Source organism: Entelurus aequoreus, linkage group LG12, assembly GCF_033978785.1.
Source record: "Entelurus aequoreus isolate RoL-2023_Sb linkage group LG12, RoL_Eaeq_v1.1, whole genome shotgun sequence".
NCBI classification, from domain to species: Eukaryota; Metazoa; Chordata; class Actinopteri; order Syngnathiformes; family Syngnathidae; genus Entelurus; species Entelurus aequoreus.
In genome coordinates, this window is record NC_084742.1 from 8,370,132 (window position 1) to 8,392,124 (window position 21,993).

A 21,993-nucleotide genomic window follows, 5' to 3' on the forward strand; every position below is an offset into this window, starting at 1 on the left:
GACCTGGGCAGCACGGTGCGACAGGGGTTAGTGCATGTGCCTCACAATACGAAGGTCCTGAGTTCAAACCCGGGCTCGGGATCTCTCTGTGTGGAGTTTGCATTTATTCTACCCGTGACTGTGTGGGTTCCCTCCGGGTACTCCGGCTTCCTCCCACCTCCAAAGACATGCACCTGGGGATAGCTTGATTGGCTCAGTGGCCTAGTGGTTAGAGTGTCCGCCCTGAGATCGGTAGGTTGTGAGTTCAAACCCCGACCGAGTCATACCAAAGACTATAAAAAAAAAATGGGACCCTTTACCTCCCTGCTTGGCACACAGCATCAAGGGTTGGAATTGGAGGTTAAATCACCAAAAATGATTCCCGGGCGAGGCCACCGCTGCTGCTCACTGCTCCCCTCACCTCCCAGGGGGTGATCAAGGGTGATGGGTTACATGGATAATAATTCCGCCATACCTAGTGTGTGTGTGACAATCATTGGTATATTTAATTTAACTTTAACACTAAAATTGGCCCTAGTGTGTGAATGTGAGTGTTGTCTGTCTATCTGTGTTGGCCCTGTGATGAGGTGGCGACTTGTCCAGGGTGTACCCCGCCTTCCGCCCGAATGCAGCTGAGATAGGCTCCAGCACCCCCCGCGACCCCAAAAGGGACAAGCGGCAGAAAATGGATGTATGGATTGGTCATGAACCGAATAATAACCGAGTATTAGCGATAATGTTATTATAAGCGCTAACACAGAGGAACTACTTTTAGCAGTGCCGTGATCACAACTAGCTTATGATGCTATATTGACATACTGAGCTGGTGAAAGTGAATTGTAGACAATAAAGCATGCTTCTCACCTGGATAGTAGAAGACGTGGACACAGACCGAGAAGTTGGTCAACTTTGTCATCCAACTTAGACCTGGAGATGGCGAGAAAGACAGGAAAATACACTCGTTTACAGCAACATTTTATTTATTTTTTTTACCCGTTGTGAGCATTATGATTAATTCTTCATCTAAACAGGAATACATGACCAGCCCAGTGAGAGCAGACATTGTACAGTAAGTGTTTGCTTTATTATGTTTGTAGTTAGCGCATGCTGGATTTGCTTATCACTCAGCTTCCAAAACGTGTAGCTCATTCTTACAAATATGAGGTTTTTCATCATCGTTTGTCCCAAGGTAGTCTTTGTTGTCTCCCGTGAAGTCTGCCATGAGTAGTGGTGTTGTTGTTGAAGGAATAAGCGTGGGTAGTGATGATAAATGCGTAAAATACAAGAATATGACATGTTATTATGAATGTTACTAAATGACATATATACTTACAGCATGTACTGTATATATTGGATGTTTTTTTGGAGCACTTTGTATGCGGAATAAAGCGACTCTCATTAGCCCCATTGTTAGCTGACTTTTGCTAGAGTTAATTTACAATTTAGAATGCATAAAACAATAAATAAAAAAAACATGTGTTCTTGTCTTACATAAGGATTGTGATAGGCACAATTCCAAAAAGAGTGCAGTTCCCCTCAGAGTTATACAGTAGTTATGTAACGCTGAGCAAGGAGTTCTAGCACTATGGACAGCGCCCTGTGGACCAGTGATCTTTAGAACCATGGACAGCACCACAGGGTGAGGTTCTTCAATGCATCAAGTAGGGAGGGGAAAAAAAAGGCTAACCCCTTTTCTGCCGACTTACTGATGTCAGGGTGCACTGTACAACTTACACAATCTCTAAACCGTACCTTGCAACTCTTTCAGTTTCCACTTTTAATCATCGCTTGAGTCCAGTTTCACAAGTTATTCAAAAAACGTGCAAACACTGCACCGGAAATTGCGTATTTTGTCACAAATACGCTAGATTTGACCTTAATCTCGATGTGGTTTGGAGGTTAACATGTGTAACTGCACAGGCAATGTTTTTATAACACCGTGACGTCACTGGCTGTGTAAGAAGTAAGCCACTTCCTGTTTCATGTACAAAAACCAAAACCAGTGAAGTTGGCACGTTGTGTAAATGGTAAATAAAAAGAGAATACAATGATTTGCAAATCCTTTTCAACCTAGAGTCAATTGAATAGACTGCAAAGACACGACACCTAATGTTCGAAATAGAAAACATAGTTGTTTTTTTTGCAAATATTAGCTCATTTGGAATTTGATGCCTGCAACATGTTTCAAAAAAGCTGGCACATGTGGCAAAAAGGACTGAGAAAGTTGAGGAATGCTCATCAAACACTTATTTGGAACATCCCACAGGTAAAACAGGCTAATTGGGAACAGGTGGGTGCCATGATTGGGTATAAAAGCAGCTTCCCTGAAATGCTCAGTCATTCACAAACAAGGATGGGGCGAGGGTCACCACTTTGTGAACAAATGAGTGAGCAAATTGTCGAACAGTTTAAGAACAACATTTCTCAACCAGCTATTGCAAGGAATTTAGGGGTTTCACTTTCTAAGGTCTGTAGTATCATCAAAAGGTTCAGAGAATCCGGAGAAATCACTGCACGTAACATTGAATGCCCGTGACCTTGGATCAGTGGCGTGCGGTGAGGTTAATGTCTGGTGAGGCACGACTGCATCATCACAGTCAGATTTACAAACATATGAACCTGCAGTGCAGGTGTACCTAATGTTGTGTCCCTGCGGTCGTTCGCGGCTCCTGCAGCGCGAGCATTGTTGTTTTTGCACTTTTTGGCTTCTTGTTAAGTGACTTTTTTTGGGTGGATTCAGTCTTGCACGTGGAGGGTTTGGGTGTGGGCTTTGGTTGGTGTGGCGCTCCCGTCGGGCGGTGCATTCTGCGGCGGAGGTGCTTGGCACCAGGAGGCGGGGTTATGAGACGAGCCTCACACAGTGCGTCTTCGCAGCAGATTTATGAATGCTCAGCACTAAAAATACGTTACACACATACAGTTGTTGACAAAATACACTGTACATTATATACCTCAGCTAACTAAACTATGGAAATGTATAATATAATTCATATAGCAATACGCTCTCACTGCACAGCGGGCCAGCAGTTAGCCGAGTCCGCAATCCATGTTGAGGCACAAGTGCCTTAACTGGCTGCTGATCACCGCACCGTGTCTTCTCAGTATTTGAACGGCAAATGTGAAAATAAAAATAAAAATAATCTAAAACTGGTGAAGTTAAATGGAAAATAACTTTAGTATAATCACTGGATACATATAACAATTTTTTTGTATTTTTATTTTTACTTTTTTTTTTCTTTCCATGATGGCCTCGCCTCCCCTGCCTCTAGTGACTGCACGCCACTGCCTTGGATCCCTCAGGCGGTACTGCATCAAAAACCGACATCAGTGTGTAAAGGATATCACCACATTAGCTCAGGAACAATTCAGAAAACCACTGTCAGTAACTACAGTTGGTCGCTACATCTGTAAGTGCAAGTTAAAACTCTACTATGCAAAGGGAAAGCCATTCATCAACAACACCCAGAAGCGTAAAATACCACAACTGTTGAACAACTTAAACTGTACATTAAGCAAGAATGGGAAATAATTCCACCTGGAAAAGCTTCAAAAATCGGTCTCCTCAGTTCCCAAACGTGTACTGAGTGTTGTTAAAAGGAAAGGCCATGTAACACAGTGGTAAAAAAGTTTTTTGCAATGTGTTGTTGCCATGAAATTCTAAGTTAATGATTATTTGCAAAACAAAAAATAAGTTTCTCAGTTCAAACGTTAAGTATCTCGTCTTTGCAGTCTATTAATTAAATATAAATTGATAAGGATTTGCAAATCATTGTATTCTGTTTTTTATTACGATTTACACAACGTGCCAACTTCACTGGTTTTGGGTTTTGTACGTTACACCACACTGATGACAGGGTGGACTGTACCATTTCCTGTAGTTTGTATTTTCAGCAATTCTGTACAGTAATTACACAGGTTACTATCATTCTTTTATGTTCCCTGTCATTCATTAATGGACACTTGACATGCGTTTATATCACACAAAACAGGGGCCCCCACACAGATTGCGGGGCCCTTCATACAGCACATGACTTGTGTATGTTTCCGAGTAACAAGAAGTCAACCGTGTACGAGCTGCTGCATGGGTGCTGACGGTCATTAAGTATGGTGCCTTAAAGTCTGATTGACAGTTCGGACCACCCGGACGTCCTCAAGAAACAGAATGTCAATGCATAATTGTCTCCTTTGACTTTTTTTTTTTTTTTTTTTTTTTTTTGCAGAGAGCTGATTTTGTGTGAATAGCGGTTGAAGCCGGGTATCATTTCCACCAAGTAAACATTTAATTAATAGACATTTCAAAGCTATCCCGTTTAGACTCGCTGCAGTAATGAGCTCTAAATTGGGCTTCTTTTAAAACAGACTATAAAAGTGCACTAATAAAGTGGCTAATTGCTGCGTATGCCTTGTAATCCGCTAAATCTGTGTGTAATTGTTCAGTTTGACTACTTCCGCGGTGGGCAATTTTAAATCCTCTGCGAATGAGGACTCACTCATTGCATGTTTAGTAGGAAAGCCCTGATCAGAGTATGAGGAGGGAAGAGTCCACCCAGATTATTTCGTTCTAAGGCTGTCTTAAATGATGAGAAATGGCTCGAATCGAAGTTTACCAATTTATTCCACAAAAAAAGGAAAACCGTAAATATGTTTTTCCTACCCTTTGAACCCTGCGGCTCATAAAACGGTGTGGCTATTTTTTTTCCCGCTGACGGCCACAAAGCAAATAGTTTTCATTATAAAACCGTGCAAATACACCAAAATGGTGTTATTGTTTGCGCTATGGTGCCCTCTTTTGGACGAGTTCGCTCACTGCAAGTGCAGCTGGGGGAATGCCTACAATGTTCCCTGCTGTTTAGAACTTTTAATCGAAACTAGACGTGCCGTTCTGTTTTCTATCCGTCCATAGCGTTTTTACACGTATGGATGCTTTACTCATTACTCCGAGCTGTAACGACGGGGTCACGTTTTACTGCATGGATCATTCTCCCAAGATGCAGACGGAACTCTGGAGGCAAGGTGCAGGTAAGGGAATTATTTATTGTCCATTAATCATGCAGGAAATGCAGATAAACAAAACAAGCATGCCGATAGCACGGGAAAGCTAAAGAAAAGGCTAGCGCGAAAGCTTAGCATACAAACCGGCATAGGAATCAAAAAGTAGAGGTTGTAACTGTTGCGTAGTGCACACAAGAAAGCCAGACTGAGCGTGGCGAAAAACGGGAATAAGTAGCTCGCTGATTAGTGCCCGGCAGCAGGTGAGCGCCCCGGACACTAATCAGAGGCAGGGGAAACTAGTCAGCACCCATGGTAACCAAAACACACCAACTCAAGGGTGATGAAAACAGAACTAAGGGAGTCAAAACCAAATAACACAAGATCCGGGCAACGGATCATAACACAAGCAACGTTGGTAAGTTTTACAATATATCTAAAACAATTCATACTGACTTAAGCGTCCCATATGTGATGTCTGTAGGAGGGTTTTCATGCATTTTTGTACGTGCTATCATAATTTAATCAAGCTAGCATCGTTAGCATTAGCTAAGACGCTCTACGCAAGCATGTCTGCGAGTGTATTAGTATTATTAACCGACAATGGCATTCTGTTTCACAAATTCATCAGTAAATTTACCAAAATGTCACCGTGGAGTTATCGGGTCTGTTTAGCTGACTGGAGAGCTAGCTTCTGCAGCTACTGGGTCCGTGACGAGGACTTCTGTTTTGTTTGATCAGCCGCTTTACTGCCGTGTCACAGACCCCGTTTAGAAACAATTGAGGTATGTACATAAACATTTATAAAATAGTTCTGTGTAAATAACTTATGTCGTAACGTACCTGTATATATTTGTGGCTTATAGTCTGGTGCGGCTAATATATCGGAAACAAATCTCAAATTCAGTGGGTGCGGCTTATATTATATATTTGCGATTTCCTATCCAGGAGATCGCAAAAAGCCGCTGCCTGACCAGGGCTCAGAAAATCTGCAGAAACTCCTCCCACCCCCACCAATAATAATAATAATAATAGATTTTATTTGTAAAAAGCACTTTATATTGAGTAAACAATCTCAAAGTGCTAGTGTATTAAAAAAAAAAAAAAAGATAATAAAGAAATAAATAAAAATTAAAACTAGAACAGCCAAATAACTATAACTAGTATGCACATATCTAAAAAAAGGCTTTTTAAAAAGAAGGGCTTTTAAGCCTTTTTTAAAAGCATCCACAGTCTGTGGTGCCCTCAGGTGGTCAGGGAGAGTGTTCCACAGACTGGGAAGGTCTGTTTTCACTGCTGGACTCTAGAAAGAGGTTCCGCAGCCTCCGTAGCAGAACCTCCGGGTTCTGTAACAGCTTCTTCCCTCAGGCCATAAGACTCTTGAACGCATCAGAATAATCCCCTCAATTCCCCCCAAAAATGGATTAACTCGCTGGAATAAAAAAGACATTACATACATCCATAAACCTGGATGCATATGCAAAAGTGCAATATATTTATCTGTACAGTAATCTATTTATTTATATCTGCACCTTATTGCTTTTTTATCCTGCACTACCATGAGCTAATGCAACAAAATTTCGTTCTTATCTGTACTGTAAAGTTCAAATTTGAATGACAATAAAAAGGAAGTCTAAGTCTAATATTCTGGTATGTATATACAGTGTTTCCCACACATTCATTTATTTGTTGCGGCCCGCCACGAAATAATTACGTCCGCCACAAATAAAAAAATTAAAAATTTAAAAAAAAAAAATATATATATATATATATATATATATATATTTTTTTTTGTCCTGTCCAGCTTCTCAGGCAAATCATATAGTTGATGTAGATGCCCATATAGGCTGTTCAGATTTACTTTACAAAAGAGAAGTGTAGGATACTTCTCTTGTTGCCCTATTTGTATTTGACCACTACTGTTTTCTGTTTATTTGTTACTGACTGTGGCAGGACACCTCTGCCTCTGTTTCACTTTATGTTGCTGGTAAATAATATGGTTGTAGTAGTAGGCTAAAGTTAAATTATTTAGTATGCACTAATTAAAGGGGCAGAGCTTTAAGAGACATTTTAGCTTTAACATTTTATAAGATATATTTTTTATAAGAACCACAATTAATAAATATATTTCAGTGAATAACTTATTGTTCAAATCTGTGTATAAATATGTACATAAAGTGTTGTAATTATATTGTAAAATGGATGGATGGATGGACGTTTAAAACAAAACTGTTATTATTAATTAGTAAGTATACATTTTTTTAGCCTTTTTAGAGAAAATCATATCATTGTAGTAAATTATGCAAATTACTCGATGATGTCATGGTGACCACGCCCATAGCCACGCCCCCACCACCACAGGTATCTGGGCAGTTTATGGGAAACACTGTATATAGTCCGGAAAATACGGTAAGTACAAGCGATTGTAATACCAGAGCTAGGAAAGTAAACCGAGCGATCGAAAGATGTAAAATGGTCGCTCTTGTCCACCTTGTTTACACTGCCTTGACAGGTATCGAAACTGAAAGTTAACCCTAAATGTGACACAATATGTGTGTATTTGCAGGGATAACAACGCCGTGCTTGTAATTCTATGTCCTTGGAACATAGAGTGTCGCAAGAGGGGAGGGAAAGATAGTTCATGAACAGTAAACCTATCAGCTTCGACTAAGACTGCAAGAACAAGTGAACAGCTGCAAGAGCGAGATTTATAGCCTACTGATATGAATGGTTTTTATTTAGAACTGGTAATACAATCGAATTCTACGTGTCAGTACTTTGGATCATTTCGTCGATAATGCCAGTATGTTTGGTGGCTGAGAAGGGATTTTAGGGGTAGGAGAAAATCGAACTTGATAATTTACTACAATGCTTTTGCTCTAAGGCTAAAGGATAAAAAAAATGTCCTTGCCTGTACCGGAAGTAGCGTGACGTCACAGGAGCTAGTATTCCTCACAATTCCCCATTGTTTACAATGCAGCGAGAGATTCGGAGCGACAAAGCGACGATTACCCCATTAATTTGTGCGAGGATGAAAGATTCGTAGATGAGGAACGTTACAGTGAAGGACTAGAGAGGCAGTGATGGACGTATCTTTTTTCGCTCTGACCGTAACTTAGGTACAAGCTGGCTCATTGGATTCCACACTCTCTCCTTTTTCTATTGTGGATCACGGATTTGTATTTTAAACCACCTCGGATACTATATCCTCTTGAAAATGAGAGTCGAGAACGCGAAATGGACATTTAAAGTGACTTTTATCTCCACGACAATACATCGGTGACACACTTAGCTACTGAGCTAACGTGATAGCATCGTTCTCAAATGAAGATAGAAACAAAATAAATAAACCCCTGACTGGAAGGATAGACAGAAGATCAACAATACTATTAAACCATGTACATGTAACTACACGGTTAAAAATTCTCAGCCTGGTAAGGCTTAACAATGCTGTTGCTAACGACGCTAAGGCTAATTTAGCAACTTAGCCTGAAACCTCACAGAACTATGATAAAAACATTAGCGCTGCAAAACATGAACAGCTCAAACGCAGATTTAACAACAGGCCCCCTTTTTTTTTTTTTTTAAAGTTGCACAAAAAGCTAGCGACCGGCTGACTTTAAGGCTGAAACGACGCGTCGACGTAGTCGACGTCATCGGTTACGTAAATACGTCGACGCCGTTTTTGTGCGTCGACGCGTCGCATAATGACGTCACACTACCGTCATGGCGAAGCGCAAAGCAGACGATCAAAGAAGACGATGCGAGCGGTGCGAGCGAGGGGGGAAAAGCATGCCAAAAGTGGTCAAAAGTGTGGGAGTATTTCAATAAACGGCCCAATAATGTTGTTGTATGCACACTGTGTCGAGCGGAAATGGCCTATCATAGCAGCACAACGGCTATGGACGAACATTTGACAAGAAAACCATCAACTAGTCAATCGTCCGCGCGAGCATACGTTGTCATCATTACACAAAAACATGAATGTGCCATTTGTATCTGCTAGGGGTGTAACGGTACGTGTTTTGTATTGAACCGTTTCGGTACGGGGCTTTTGGTTCGGTACGGGGGTGTACCGAACGAGTTTCTAAGCTAAAGCTAACTTTAGCTGCTAAAGTCTTAACAAGCTGCTTTGCTCCTTCTGCCTCTGTCTCAGCACGCAGCATTGTCCCACCCACACAACCATCTGATTGGTACACACAAAGCATTATCAGCCAATCAGCAGTGCGTATTCATAGCGCATGTAGTCAGCGCTTCAGCGTGGAGCAGATAGGTGTTTAGCAGGTGAGCATCAGGCAGCGGACTCTCCCCAAATGATAATAAACACCTCCCAGTCAACTACTAGTAACATCACTATGAGCCCGTTGACCTTCTAGAAACTTCAACTGCAGCTCAGCTCACTCGCAATCCTGGCTTGAGGTGAAGGCTAATTACCTCTCGTTCCAGCCACATCGACCCCTTCTGAGCGCCTATTTTCAGCTGCTGGGAATATTGTAAACAAGAAAAGAAGCAAAGCATGTAGACATGCTAACCTTTCTTCATTACAACTGTTAGTCACTCACTGGAATGAGTAGAATTGGTTATTGTGTACTGTGTTGGACTGGAGGTTTATTTTGCACATTTTAAAAGCAATACTTAATGTTTACAGTGCTCCAGAATATTTAGATTGGCACTTTTTTGTTTTGTTTATCTTTATTTTTGCACATTTTAGCAAATAAGCAATACTTTCACTTTTGTTGAAATGTTTACACTGTTACAGAATATTTCGTTTTGCACTTTTTTGTATTGGATGTTTATCTTTATTTTTGCACATTTTAAAGCAAAATAAGCAATACTTTTACTTTTGAAATGCTTATACTATTGCAGAATATTAAGATTTGCACTGGATGTTGACTTTTATATTTGCACATTAAAAAGCAAATAAGCTACTTTTAATTTTGTTGAATGTTAAAAGTTTTAAATGTTTACATTGTTACAGAATATTTAGTCATGTTGTTGTCAATGTTGACTGAGTGGCCATACTTCTTTTTTTTTGTAAATAAAAGCCATGCCTTTTGAAAAAACGGGCCTATTTATTTTTTCATCTTCATTTTGAATAAAAAAATAATCGGTAAAAGGAAAAATAATCTATAGATTAATCGGAAAAAATAATCTATAGATTAACCGATTAATCGAAAAAATAATCTATAGATTAATCGATAGAAAAATAATCGTTAGCTGCAGCCTTAGCTGACTTTGTCAGCGGGTGTGCACTAAGAGAATGTCACATTATTCTCTCTCGACATGAATCAACAGTGTGGCAGCCGCCGTGTCGCCTCTCGGTGTGCGTCAACGCTGTGGCCTGCGCCGGCGTTCAAATGGATTTGACGAATACGCGGCTGCTTAAAATGGAGACGAGGAGGAGGGTTGTAGATGAAGCTGCTGCCACACGTGCTTTGAGATGCATCAGACAAACGCGTGGCTTCCACTATTTTAGTGCATTTAGCTGCAGTTTAGCGGAAGCTTACACCAGGGGTGTTCAAATGTTCCCAACGAGGGCCGCATATTGAACAACGAAAGGAAGCGGGGGGCCATTTTCACATTTTATATTTAGCAAAAAAGGCTCAAAAAAGTTTGGGACATCTGGTGAGATTTCAAGAACTTAAGAAGCACGGATAACTTTTGCAGGTGATCTTCATTTGATTGCACATGTGTCAGTACTTTTTGCACATCTTGCTGTTCTCTAACAACAACAACAACAACAGGTGTGTGATCCACAAGTTCACCAGAATAAACAGAATGCCTTTCTGAGACTGTTTCAGTCTTTTCTGCGTCTGTGTTGCAACATGCTGGTGACTACTTCCGCGTTTTACAGATACTAAGAGATACTATGCGGGTGGGGACTGACAAGAGGGTTCACTCCATTTCTTTCATTGATCTATAACAGTGGTTCTTAACCTGGGTTCCATCGAACCCTAGGGGCTCGGTGAGTCGGGCTCAGGGGTTCGGCGGAGGTCAAGACACACCCGACTCATCGTGTAAATAAAAACTTCTCCCTATCGGCGTATTACGGATACGGCAACAGCAGAAGTCAGACTGATTTGCAGGTGTGTCATTTGTTGTGAGTTTATGCACTGTGTTGGTTTTGTTCTTCGAACAAGGTGATGTTCATGCACGGTTCATTTAGTGCACCAGTAAAAAAACATGGTACCACTTTAGTATGGGAACATATTCACCATCAATTAGTTGCTTATTAACATGCAAATTAGTAACATATTGGCTCTTAACTAGTCATTATTAAGTACTTATGCCTTATTCGGCATGGCCTTATTATAACCCTGGCCCTAACCCTAACCAAATAACTCTAAATTAAGTCTTTGTTACTTAGAATATGTTCCCATGGTGTCCAAAAAACTCTAAATTAAGTCTTTGTTACTTAGAATATGTTCCCATAGTGTCCAAAAAACTCTAAATTAAGTCTTTGTTACTTAGAATATGTTCCCATGGTGTCCAAAAAACTCTAAATTAAGTCTTTGTTACTTAGAATGTGTTCCCATGGTGTCCAAAAAACTCTAAATTAAGTCTTTGTTACTTAGAATATGTTCCCATAGTGTCCAAAAAACTCTAAATTAAGTCTTTCTTACTTAGAATATGTTCCCATAGTGTCCAAAAAACTCTAAATTAAGTCTTTGTTACTTAGAATATGTTCCTATAGTGTCCAAAAAACTCTAAATTAAGTCTTTGTTACTTAGAATATGTTCCCATGGTGTCCAAAAAACTCTAAATTAAGTCTTTGTTACTTAGAATATGTTCCCATAGTGTCCAAAAAACTCTAAATTAAGTCTTTGTTACTTAGAATATGTTCCCATGGTGTCCAAAAAACTCTAAATTAAGTCTTTGTTACTTAGAATATGTTCCCATAGTGTCCAAAAAACTCTAAATTAAGTCTTTGTTACTTAGAATATGTTCCCATAGTGTCCAAAAAACTCTAAATTAAGTCTTTGTTACTTAGAATATGTTCCCATAGTGTCCAAAAAACTCTAAATTAAGTCTTTGTTACTTAGAATATGTTCCCCATACTAAAGTGTTACCAAAAACATATAACTTTGTCTTGAATTAGAAAAAAATTTTTTTTTTTTATTTTTCACTAAAGAAGGGTTCGGTGAATGCGCATATGAAACTGGTGGGGTTCGGTACCTCCAACAAGGTTAAGAACCACTGATCTATAAACACCTCAAAAAGCTATGGGCGGATTATGATGAAAGTTGCAGGAAATGTCCAACATGGAATAAGGAACAAGTGATTGCATTTTGGATATTTCAATGTTGTTTACTTACTTGCATTATATACAAGCTTCAACTGCTGTGTGTGTGTGTGTGCGTGTGTGTGTGTGTGTGTGTGTGTGTGTGTGTGTGTGTGTGTGTGTGTGTGTGTGTGTGTGTGTGTGTGTGTGTGTGTGTGTGTGTGTGTTCTGGCAATGCTTAATGGGGAGATCGCTCTGTTTACACAGTCACCTTTAGGCAGGGGTGTCCAAAGTGCGGCCCCGGGGGCCATTTGCGGCCCGCAGGTCATTTTTTAACGGCCCCACGGCACATTTTAAAAATACGATTGAAAAAAATAAAAAACATTAAAAGTGGTATTTAAAGAGCAAACAGGTGAAATGTAACAAGAACACAAAGCTGCCATGTAGGCTGTTTCTTTCTTTAAAAAATAATACTGAATCAAAATCAATGTCATTATGAATGATTGACCTATTCAAAGCTCCAATTACGTCACATTAATTATTTTGAGATATTTTGGGGGGAAAATGTTGCATATTTTGTGTTTGCCATGTAAAAAAACGAGCTGTTGTTTTTTTAAAGAAGGGCCTAAAACGAACAAACAAAAAACATAAAAAACAATAAAACTTATAATTGACAGATAGATCTGAAGTTGATCTCAAACAGTAAAAAAAAAATATATATATATAATTTATTTCTTAACACTTTAATGAGTAAGACCCTTTGGGATCCCCTACAATTTTAGTGTGATTAGTTTTTAAGTGTCATTGCTCAAAAATTAATAATGAATTCAAATCAATGGTGTTATGAGTTTTTTACCTTTTTAAGGCTCCAATTATTATATAATCTCAAATATCCCACTTAAATATAGCATATTTTGTGTTTTTTTCATTTAAAAAAAAGGGCATACAATTTAAATCTTTAAAAAATGTTATATTGACAGATAGACCTAATGTTGATCTTAAGATTTAAAAACTTGAATAATAACACAAATAATAATACTGAATAATGACACATTTATTATATTTTTTGGACCAAAACCCTTTGGGGTCCCCGGGATCAAGCCTGAGTGGAAGCCTAAATGTATATTTTTTATACATATATTGTATTGGTTTTTAAAATAAAAAATATCAAAATGGCCCCCGCTAGCTTTGATTTTTCAATGTGTGGCCCTCAGCGGAAAACGTTTGGACACCCCTGCCTTTAGGGGACCTCTGACGGTATGGGGACAAAAAAAAAACAGGTCCCCTAAAGGGAAAAGGTTTGTATTTTATTTCTGTGGTTTAAGGTAAGATAAGATACTTTTTTATTGATCCCACAACAGGGAAATTTGGCTTACTTTGTTTACGTGTTTCAAATATTGATAAAAGAGAAAATTAATTTTCTTGAAACGTGAAACATTTGTTATCCTGGCATTAATAGCACTGTGATTCTGTATGGTATCCATCCTTAGTTAAAACTAATATATGTGTTCCTTAGGATGACATTTTCATACAGCATGATTATAAAACATTATTACCTTAAAGAATGATTCACATTCACAATTTTCCATCCTATGTATGGAAGTTGGAGTTGCAGACAACTTCATTACTGCTGAATAGCAGTTTTCAGTAATGTCACAGAAGATGCAGGATTTGCTTTAACATTTAAGTGGTAAAACTTCCTATAAGAGGACAGCTGTAGTGCTGTATTCTGAGGATCATGTCATATTTAATTATTATTTTTTTATTTATTTTAAATGGTCGTCAGTAGTCACGTACAAATTTGTGTGAATTATGCAACATTATTTAAATTTGGTCCCCCTGAACCATATTAACTCTTTTTCCCCAGGGTCCCCAGTAAGAATGATTGGCACATTACTTCATCAATCCAGAGATTTAAAGACGTGTATGAGCTAACTGGGCAGTGGCCATTTTACATAAATTTTTTTATGCCTCCACAACCTGTAGAAAAGGTGGTCCCCACAAGTGATGATCAAAAACTTGGTCCCCATTCCAAATAACCAGTGTGTGTGTGTGTGTGTGTGTGTGTGTGTGTGTGTGTGTGTGTGTGTGTGTGTGCTAGCAGCCCTGACCCAGTCCACAGAGACAAAGAGAGTGGATGATTGACAAGAGTGTTCACTCTGTTCCTTTCATTCTACTAGATATAGCTCAAAAGGTTCACACACACACACACACACACACACACACACACACACACACACACACACACACACACACACACACACACACACACACACACACACACACACACACACACACACACACACACACACACACACACACACACACTTTGTCCAAATCTCCCCAAACTGTTACGGGTTTAAGTTATTCTAAAATGCATTTACTAACTAAAGATGTCATCCAGGCCCCCTACCTTGTCAAAATCTCAAACTTTTTTTTACCATTTTTAATTTTTTTTGTCAAACGAGTATAGTTGTTAAAGGCCTACTGAAATGAATTGTTTTTATTTAAACGGGAATAGCAGATCCATTCTATGTGTCATACTTGATCATTTTGCGATATTGCCATATTTTTGCTGAAAGGATTTAGTATAGAACAGGGGTCGGCAACCCAAAATGTTGAAAGAGCCATATTGGACCAAAAATACAAAAAAAAATCTGTCTGGAGCCGCAAAAAATTAAAAGCCATATTACATGTGTCATGAGATATAACTTTAATTAAGAGGACTTAAAGGAAACTAAATTAGCTCAAATATAGCTACAAATGAGGCATAATGATGCAATATGTACATATCGCTAGCCTAAATAGCATGTTAGCATCGATTAGCTTGCAGTCATGCAGTGACTAAATATGTCTGATTAGCACTCCACACAAGTCAATAACATCAACAAAACTCACCTTTGTGCACTCACGCACAACGTTAAAAGTGTGGTGGACAAAATGAGACAGAAAAAGTTGCATAAAACACGTCCTAGAAAGTCGGAGAAATTTATACATGTAAACAAACTATACGGTGAGTTCAAGGACCGCCAAAATAAGTAAGAAAAAACGGAGCTCGCCAAATACTTGAATCAGTGAAGCATATTTAATATAAACAGTGTGATTTATAACAATTAGGGAGGTTTGTGTCATGTTTGTCCTCCTACAGAAACCATACTAAAACAAAAAAATACATTTTTTCCCCTCATCTTTTTCCATTCTTCATACATTTTTGAAAAATCTCCAGAGAGCCACTAGGGCGGCGCTAAAGAGCCGAATGCGGCTCTAGAGCCGCGGGTTGCCGACCCCCGGTATAGAACAACGTCGATAAAGTTCGCAACTTTTGGTCTCTGATAAAAAAAAACCTTGCCCCTACCGGAAGTAGCGTGAGGTAGTCAGTTGTTCACTCCCTCATATTTTCCTATTGTTTTCAACGCAGCTAGAGCTATTAGGACCATTACCCCATTAATTTGAGCGAGGATGAAAGATTCGTGGACGAGGAACGTTAGAGCGACGGACTAGGATGCAGTGAAATACATTTTTTTTTCTCGCTCTGACCGTAACTTAGGTACAAGCTGCCTCATTGGATTCCACACTCTCTCCTTTTTCTATTGTGGATCACGGATTTGTATTTTAAACCACCTGGGATACTATATCCTCTTGAAAATGAGAGTCGAGAACGCGAAATGGACATTCAGTGACTTTTATCTCCACGACAATACATCGGCGAAACGCTTTAGCTACGAGCTAACGTGATAGCATCGTGCTTTAACTGCATATAGAAACAAAAAAAATAAACCCCTGACTGGAAGTATAGATAGAAAATCAACAATACTATTAAACCGTGGACATGTAAATACACGGTTAATGCTTTCCAGCCTGGCGAAGGTTAACAATGCTGTGCTAACGACGCCATTGAAGCCTACTTAGCAACCGGACCGCACAGAGCTATGCTAAAAACATTAGCTCTCCACCTACGCCAGCCAGCCTTCATCTGCTCATCAACACCCGTGCTCATCTGCGTTCCAGCGATCGGCGGAAGGACAAAGGACTTCACCCGATGCGTTTGGCGGCCCGGAGACGTAGGGAGTCAAGGTGAGGTCGCCGGCTAGCGCGTCTGCTCTCCAACAAAGTCCTCCTGGTTGTGTTGCTGTAGTCCGCTGCTAATACACCGATCCCACCTACAACTGTCTTCTTTGAAGCCTTCATTGTTCATTAAACAAATTGCAAAAGATGTCCAGACTACTGTGGAATTATGAAATGAAAACAGAGCTTTTTGTATAGGATTCTACGGGGTACCATAACTTCCGTTTAACTGACTACGTCACGCGCATACGTCATCATACCGCGACGTTTCAGCCGGATATTTCCCGGGAAATTTTAAATGTCACTTTATAAGTTAACAAGGCCGTATTGGCATGTGTTGCAATGTTAAGATTTCATCATTGATATATAAACTATCAGACTGCGTGGTTGGTAGTAGTGGGTTTCTGTAGGCCTTTAAGTTATTAAAGTTTCACTACTCACAACGAGCCACCCCCCTAGTCAAAACTCCCTAAACCAGTCCCAATCGTGCTACAGCTATAAATAAAATTTAAAAAATAGAGGCAGCTCACTGGTAAGTGCTGCTATTTGAGCTATTTTTAGAACAGGCCAGCGGGCTACTCATCTGGTCCTTACGGGCTACCTGGTGCCCGCGGGCACCGCGTTGGTGACCCCTGAGCTAATGGGTCCATGGCGATCAACCGTTATGAAACAATTAGGCATGTAAATAAACATTTACAAAATATTTTGGTGTAAATAACTTATTTTGGCTTATAGTCTGGCGCGGCTTATATATGGGGTGAACAATATATATACACCGTATTTTTTGGACTATAAGGCACACTTAAAATCCTTTCATTTTCTCAAAAATCGACAGTGCGCCTTATAACTCGCTGCGCTTAATGTACGGCATAATTCTGGTCGTGCTTACTGACTTTGAAGCAATTTTATTTGGTACATGGTGTAATACGTGTGACCAGTCACACATACGAGATGCGTGTAGACTGCAATATGGTGGCAGTAAACAACACCAACACTTTAAACGTTCCATTGAGAATATAGAACATCACACACGCCGCTTAAAAATCTGTCAAAATGTTTTTAGTACGACTTCGGTAAGTTATGAAGCCGCACGGCTTGATGGATTGTCGGTGCATTAAACATACAAGTATTAATATGGTGTGTGTATAACATATTATCTGGCGTTTTGTTTCACAATATTGTGCAAAACCAACTTTTCTTACCTTCTGGTACCTGCCGACGTGTATTTGGGATCTGCATAAGTCCTGGAAATGTGCGCGTGTCCGCAATTGTAGTCCGTGTCGTGCCTGTAGTTATGAGCCTATTTTTCTCTACCTTCTTATGTGGCATTCATCTTCCGCTGTTGCCATTTCTAATATAAAGTAGCGTAAAGTTCTTACTTAAAAACTGTCAGTAGACTGGCTATCAAAGCGCTACAAACCGTAGTGGACTTGCATAATTCATCAACGGAACTTTAGTTATTAGAGCGTTCCGGTCGGACGGTTTTTCACGGGACACATTTCCGGCGTTGATGTTGCACTAGTGAGCCACGGATGAGGAGATGCTGCTCCGTTATTGATTGAAGTAAAGTCTGAATGTCATTAAAACAGTTAGCTCCATCTTTTGACACTTCTTCCACTCCCGTCCTTGCACGCTACAACAAAGATAAATAACATCGCCCACAAAACGGCGCATCCTGAAGCGACTGTCAGAAAGCGACTTGAAGACGATCTGTAAAACATCATCTATGCAACATTTTGAGCAAAGAACCACCATTACATGTTATGTAGACCACAAGGAAGTGTTACACATTTAGAAAAAATTATATGCGCCTTTTAATCCGGTGCGCCCTATGGTCCGAAAAATACGGTACATATATAATTTAAAGCGCGCAACTTATACTATATAGACCATAAAATTAAGTAATCTATGCAAAATTTTGACCAAAGAACCACCATTATTGTATTCATGTATTTAAAGTTACATTTAAAGTACCCATGATTGTCACACACACACTAGGTGTGGTGAAATTTGTCCTCTGCATTTGACCCAGCCCCTTGATCACCGCCTGGGAGGTGAGGTGAGCAGTGGGCAGCAGCGGTGGCCGCGCACGGGAATCATTTTTGGTGATTTAACCCCCAATTCCAACCCTTGATACTGAGTGCCAAGCGGGTAGGTAATGGGTTCCATTTTTATAGTCTTTGGTATGACTCGGCCGGGGTTTGAACTCACAACTAGAGATGCCGATAAATGCTTTAAAATGTAATATCGGAAATTATCGGTATCGTTTTTTTTTTTTATTATCAGTATGTTTGTTTTTTTTTTTTATTAAATCAACATAAAAAACACAAGATACACTTACAATTAGTGCACCAACCCAAAAAACCTCCCTCCCCCCATTTACACTCATTCACACAAAAGGGTTGTTTCTTTCTGTTATTAATAGTCTGGTTCCTACATTATATATCAATATATATCAATACAGTCTGCAAGGGATACAGTCCGTAAGCACACATGATTGTGCGTGCTGCTGGTCCACTAATAGTACTAACCTTTAACAGTTAATTTTACTCATTTTCATTAATTACTAGTTTCTATGTAACTGTTTTTATATTGTTTTACTTTCTTTTTTATTCAAGAAAATGTTTTTAATTTATTTATCTTATTTTATTTTATTAATTTTTAAAAAAAGGACCTTATCTTCACCATACCTGGTTGTCCAAATGAGGCATAATAATGTGTTAACTCCACGACTGTATGTATCGCTATCGGTTGATATCGGTATCGGTTGATATCGGTATCGGTAATTAAGATTTGGACAATATCGGAATATAAGATATCGGCAAAAAGCCATTAACGGACATCTCTAATATATATATGTGTATATATATATATATATATATATATATATATATATATATATATATATATATATATACATATATATATATATATATATATATACATATATATATATATATATATATATATATATATATACATATATATATTACAGATGTCTGATAATATCGGCAGGCCGATAAATGCTTTAAAATGTAATATCGGAAATTATCGGTATCGTTTTTTTTTATTATCGGTATCATTTTTTTTTTTAAAATTAAATCAACATAAAAAACACAATATACACTTACAATTAGTGCACCAACCCAAAAAACCTCCCTCCCCCATTTACACTCATTCACACAAAAGGGTTGTTTCTTTCTGTTATTAATATTCTGGTTCCTACATTATATATCAATATATATCAACACAGTCTGCAAGGAATACAGTCCGTAAGCACACATGATTGTGCGTGCTACTGGTCCACTAATAGTACTAACCTTTAACAGTTCATGTTACTCATTTTCATTAATTACTAGTTTCTATGTAACTGTTTTTATATTGTTTTACGTTCTTTTTTAATTCAAGAAAATGTTTTTAATTTTTTTATCTTATTGTATTAATTTTTTTAAAAAAGGACCTTATCTTCACCATACCTGGTTGTCCAAACTAGGCATAATAATGTGTTAATTCCACGACTGTATATATCGGTATCGGTAATTAAGAGTTGGACAATATCGAAATATCGGATATCGGCAAAAAGCCATTATCGGACATCCCTACTCACAACCTACCGATCTCAGGGCGGGCACTCTAACCACAAGGCCACCGAGTAGGTTTCTACATGGTACCAAACAAAAAACAAGCCTTCGCACTAGGGGGCGCCAGCACGACTGTAAACGGACACATTTGTATGGCACCTTTTCATCAAACTACACAAAAGATCGATTCCCCGCATTCAATTAGTAGCAGACAGGTGAAAGCTGAGGACGATCTATATCCACTTAGTTCAGTCATGAATTAAAAGCCAATAGGAGACGATCAATGAGGAGTCAGTAATTAGGGACGACGCGAAGAGAACACTCCAAAGACACCAACGTGGGAAATGTCACACGAGCTATTCTGAGTTTATTGTGCTAGCGGTGGAAAAGCTTGTGTGGAGCTTCGCCTTCTCGTGCTGCCAGCATCTAAGACCTGACCTTTCCCTCCGCTGCTAGGCTTTGATCCGTCCAGACACAAGCGGCTTCCTCCTCCTCCTCCTCCTCCTCCTCCTCCTCCTCCTCTTTACTGGGCCACCGAGGCGCTTTGAGCTTAGTCGCCACTCGTTGATTTAAGCGGCAAATAAGTCTTAGTGGTGCCGTGGCAGCCTCTGTCTTACTGTCAGGGATTAAGAGCAAAGGCAGGAAGCTGTTTGGAGGATCCTCAAGACGCAGAGCAGAAACATGAGCACGCTCGCTGGAAGTCCTTTTAAAATATGGTTTCCAGACCAGGCTCCTCGCAAAAATGGCAGACACGGAGGCAGAGCGCCTATCAAATTTCCCCCAGCTCCACCAGGCTAATAGGAGCCGAGCGAAAGGGCAATATGTCTTCCAGCAGCAGGGGTAAATGTTGATCCCGGGTAAACAACCTTGCGGGAACCGAGCGGTCCACCTGTTCCCCTCGCCGATATTCCGGGCTGTCATTTACAAATGGATGACAGGTGCGCAGGCTGGTAGTGCCTCCATGGTGTGGCGTGTTGCCACAAGGTAAATACATGGGAGGGGGGGAAAAAAAATCAGCAAGTCAATAAAGAAAGAAAGACTATGCCTGTGTGGAAGGGATTGACAACTCTGTTCTGAAAACGATTTAATAATTTCCGTTGGTTTATTATATTTTGCGTTTTCTGAATACCGTTTTTTTCCGAGTATAAGTCGCTCCGGAGTATAAGTCGCACCTGTCGAAAATGCATAATAAAGAAGAAAAAAAACATATATAAGTCGCATTTTTTGGGGGGAATTTATTTGATAAATCCCAACACCAAGAATAGACATTTGAAAGGCAATGTAAAATAAATAAAGAATAGTGAACAACAGGCTGAATAAGTGTACGTTATATGAGGCATAAATAACCAACTGAGAAGGTGCCTGGTATGTTAACGTAACATATTATGGTAAGAGTCATTCCAATAACTATAACATATAGAACATGCTATACGTTTACCAAACAATCTGTCACTCCTAATCGCTAAATCCCATGAGATCTTATACGTCTAGTCTCTTACGTGAAGGAGCTAAATAATATTATTCGGATATTTTACGGTAATGTGTTAATAATTTCACACATAAGTCGCTCCTGAGTATAAGTCGCACCCCCGGCCAAGCTATGAAAAAACCTGCGACTTACAGTCCGAAAATATGGTATGTCTGTGAATTATTATTATTGACCATATAGTTGTCATTGTCACAATATGAATGTGTTTATGCTAGTCATGAAAGGGGCGCTCTAGGGATGTCCGATAATGGCTTTTTGCCGATATCCGATATTCCGATATTGTTCAACTCTTAATTACCGATACCGATATCAACCGATACCGATATATACAGTCGTGGAATTAACACATTATTATGCCTAATTTGGACAACCAGGTATGGTGAAGATAAGGTCCTTAAAAAAAAATAAAAAAAAATAAGATAAATACATTCAAAACATTTTCTTGAATAAAAAAGAAAGTAAAACAATATAAAAACAGTTACATAGAAACTAGTAATTAATGAAAATGAGTAAAATTAACTGTTAAAGGTTAGTACTATTAGTGGACCAGCAGCACGCACATTCATGTGTGCTTACGGACTGTATCCCTTGCAGACTGTATTGATATATATTTATATATAATGTAGGAACCAGAATATTAATAACAGAAAGAAACAACCCTTTTGTGT

At 39.2% G+C, this 21,993-nt stretch overlaps 1 protein-coding gene across 8 annotated transcripts in view; it reads right to left on the bottom strand.

The window, feature by feature from the left end:
- Positions 1-21,993, bottom strand: part of tafa5a (TAFA chemokine like family member 5a) — a 684,328-nt gene that overhangs the window by 446,298 nt on the left and 216,037 nt on the right. For all 8 annotated transcript variants that reach the window (XM_062064578.1, XM_062064580.1, XM_062064579.1 and 5 more), the window contains one exon: positions 844-906. In XM_062064578.1, the coding sequence (XP_061920562.1) occupies positions 844-906 (63 nt within the window). Of the gene's footprint in view, positions 1-843; positions 907-21,993 lie in introns of those variants that run through there.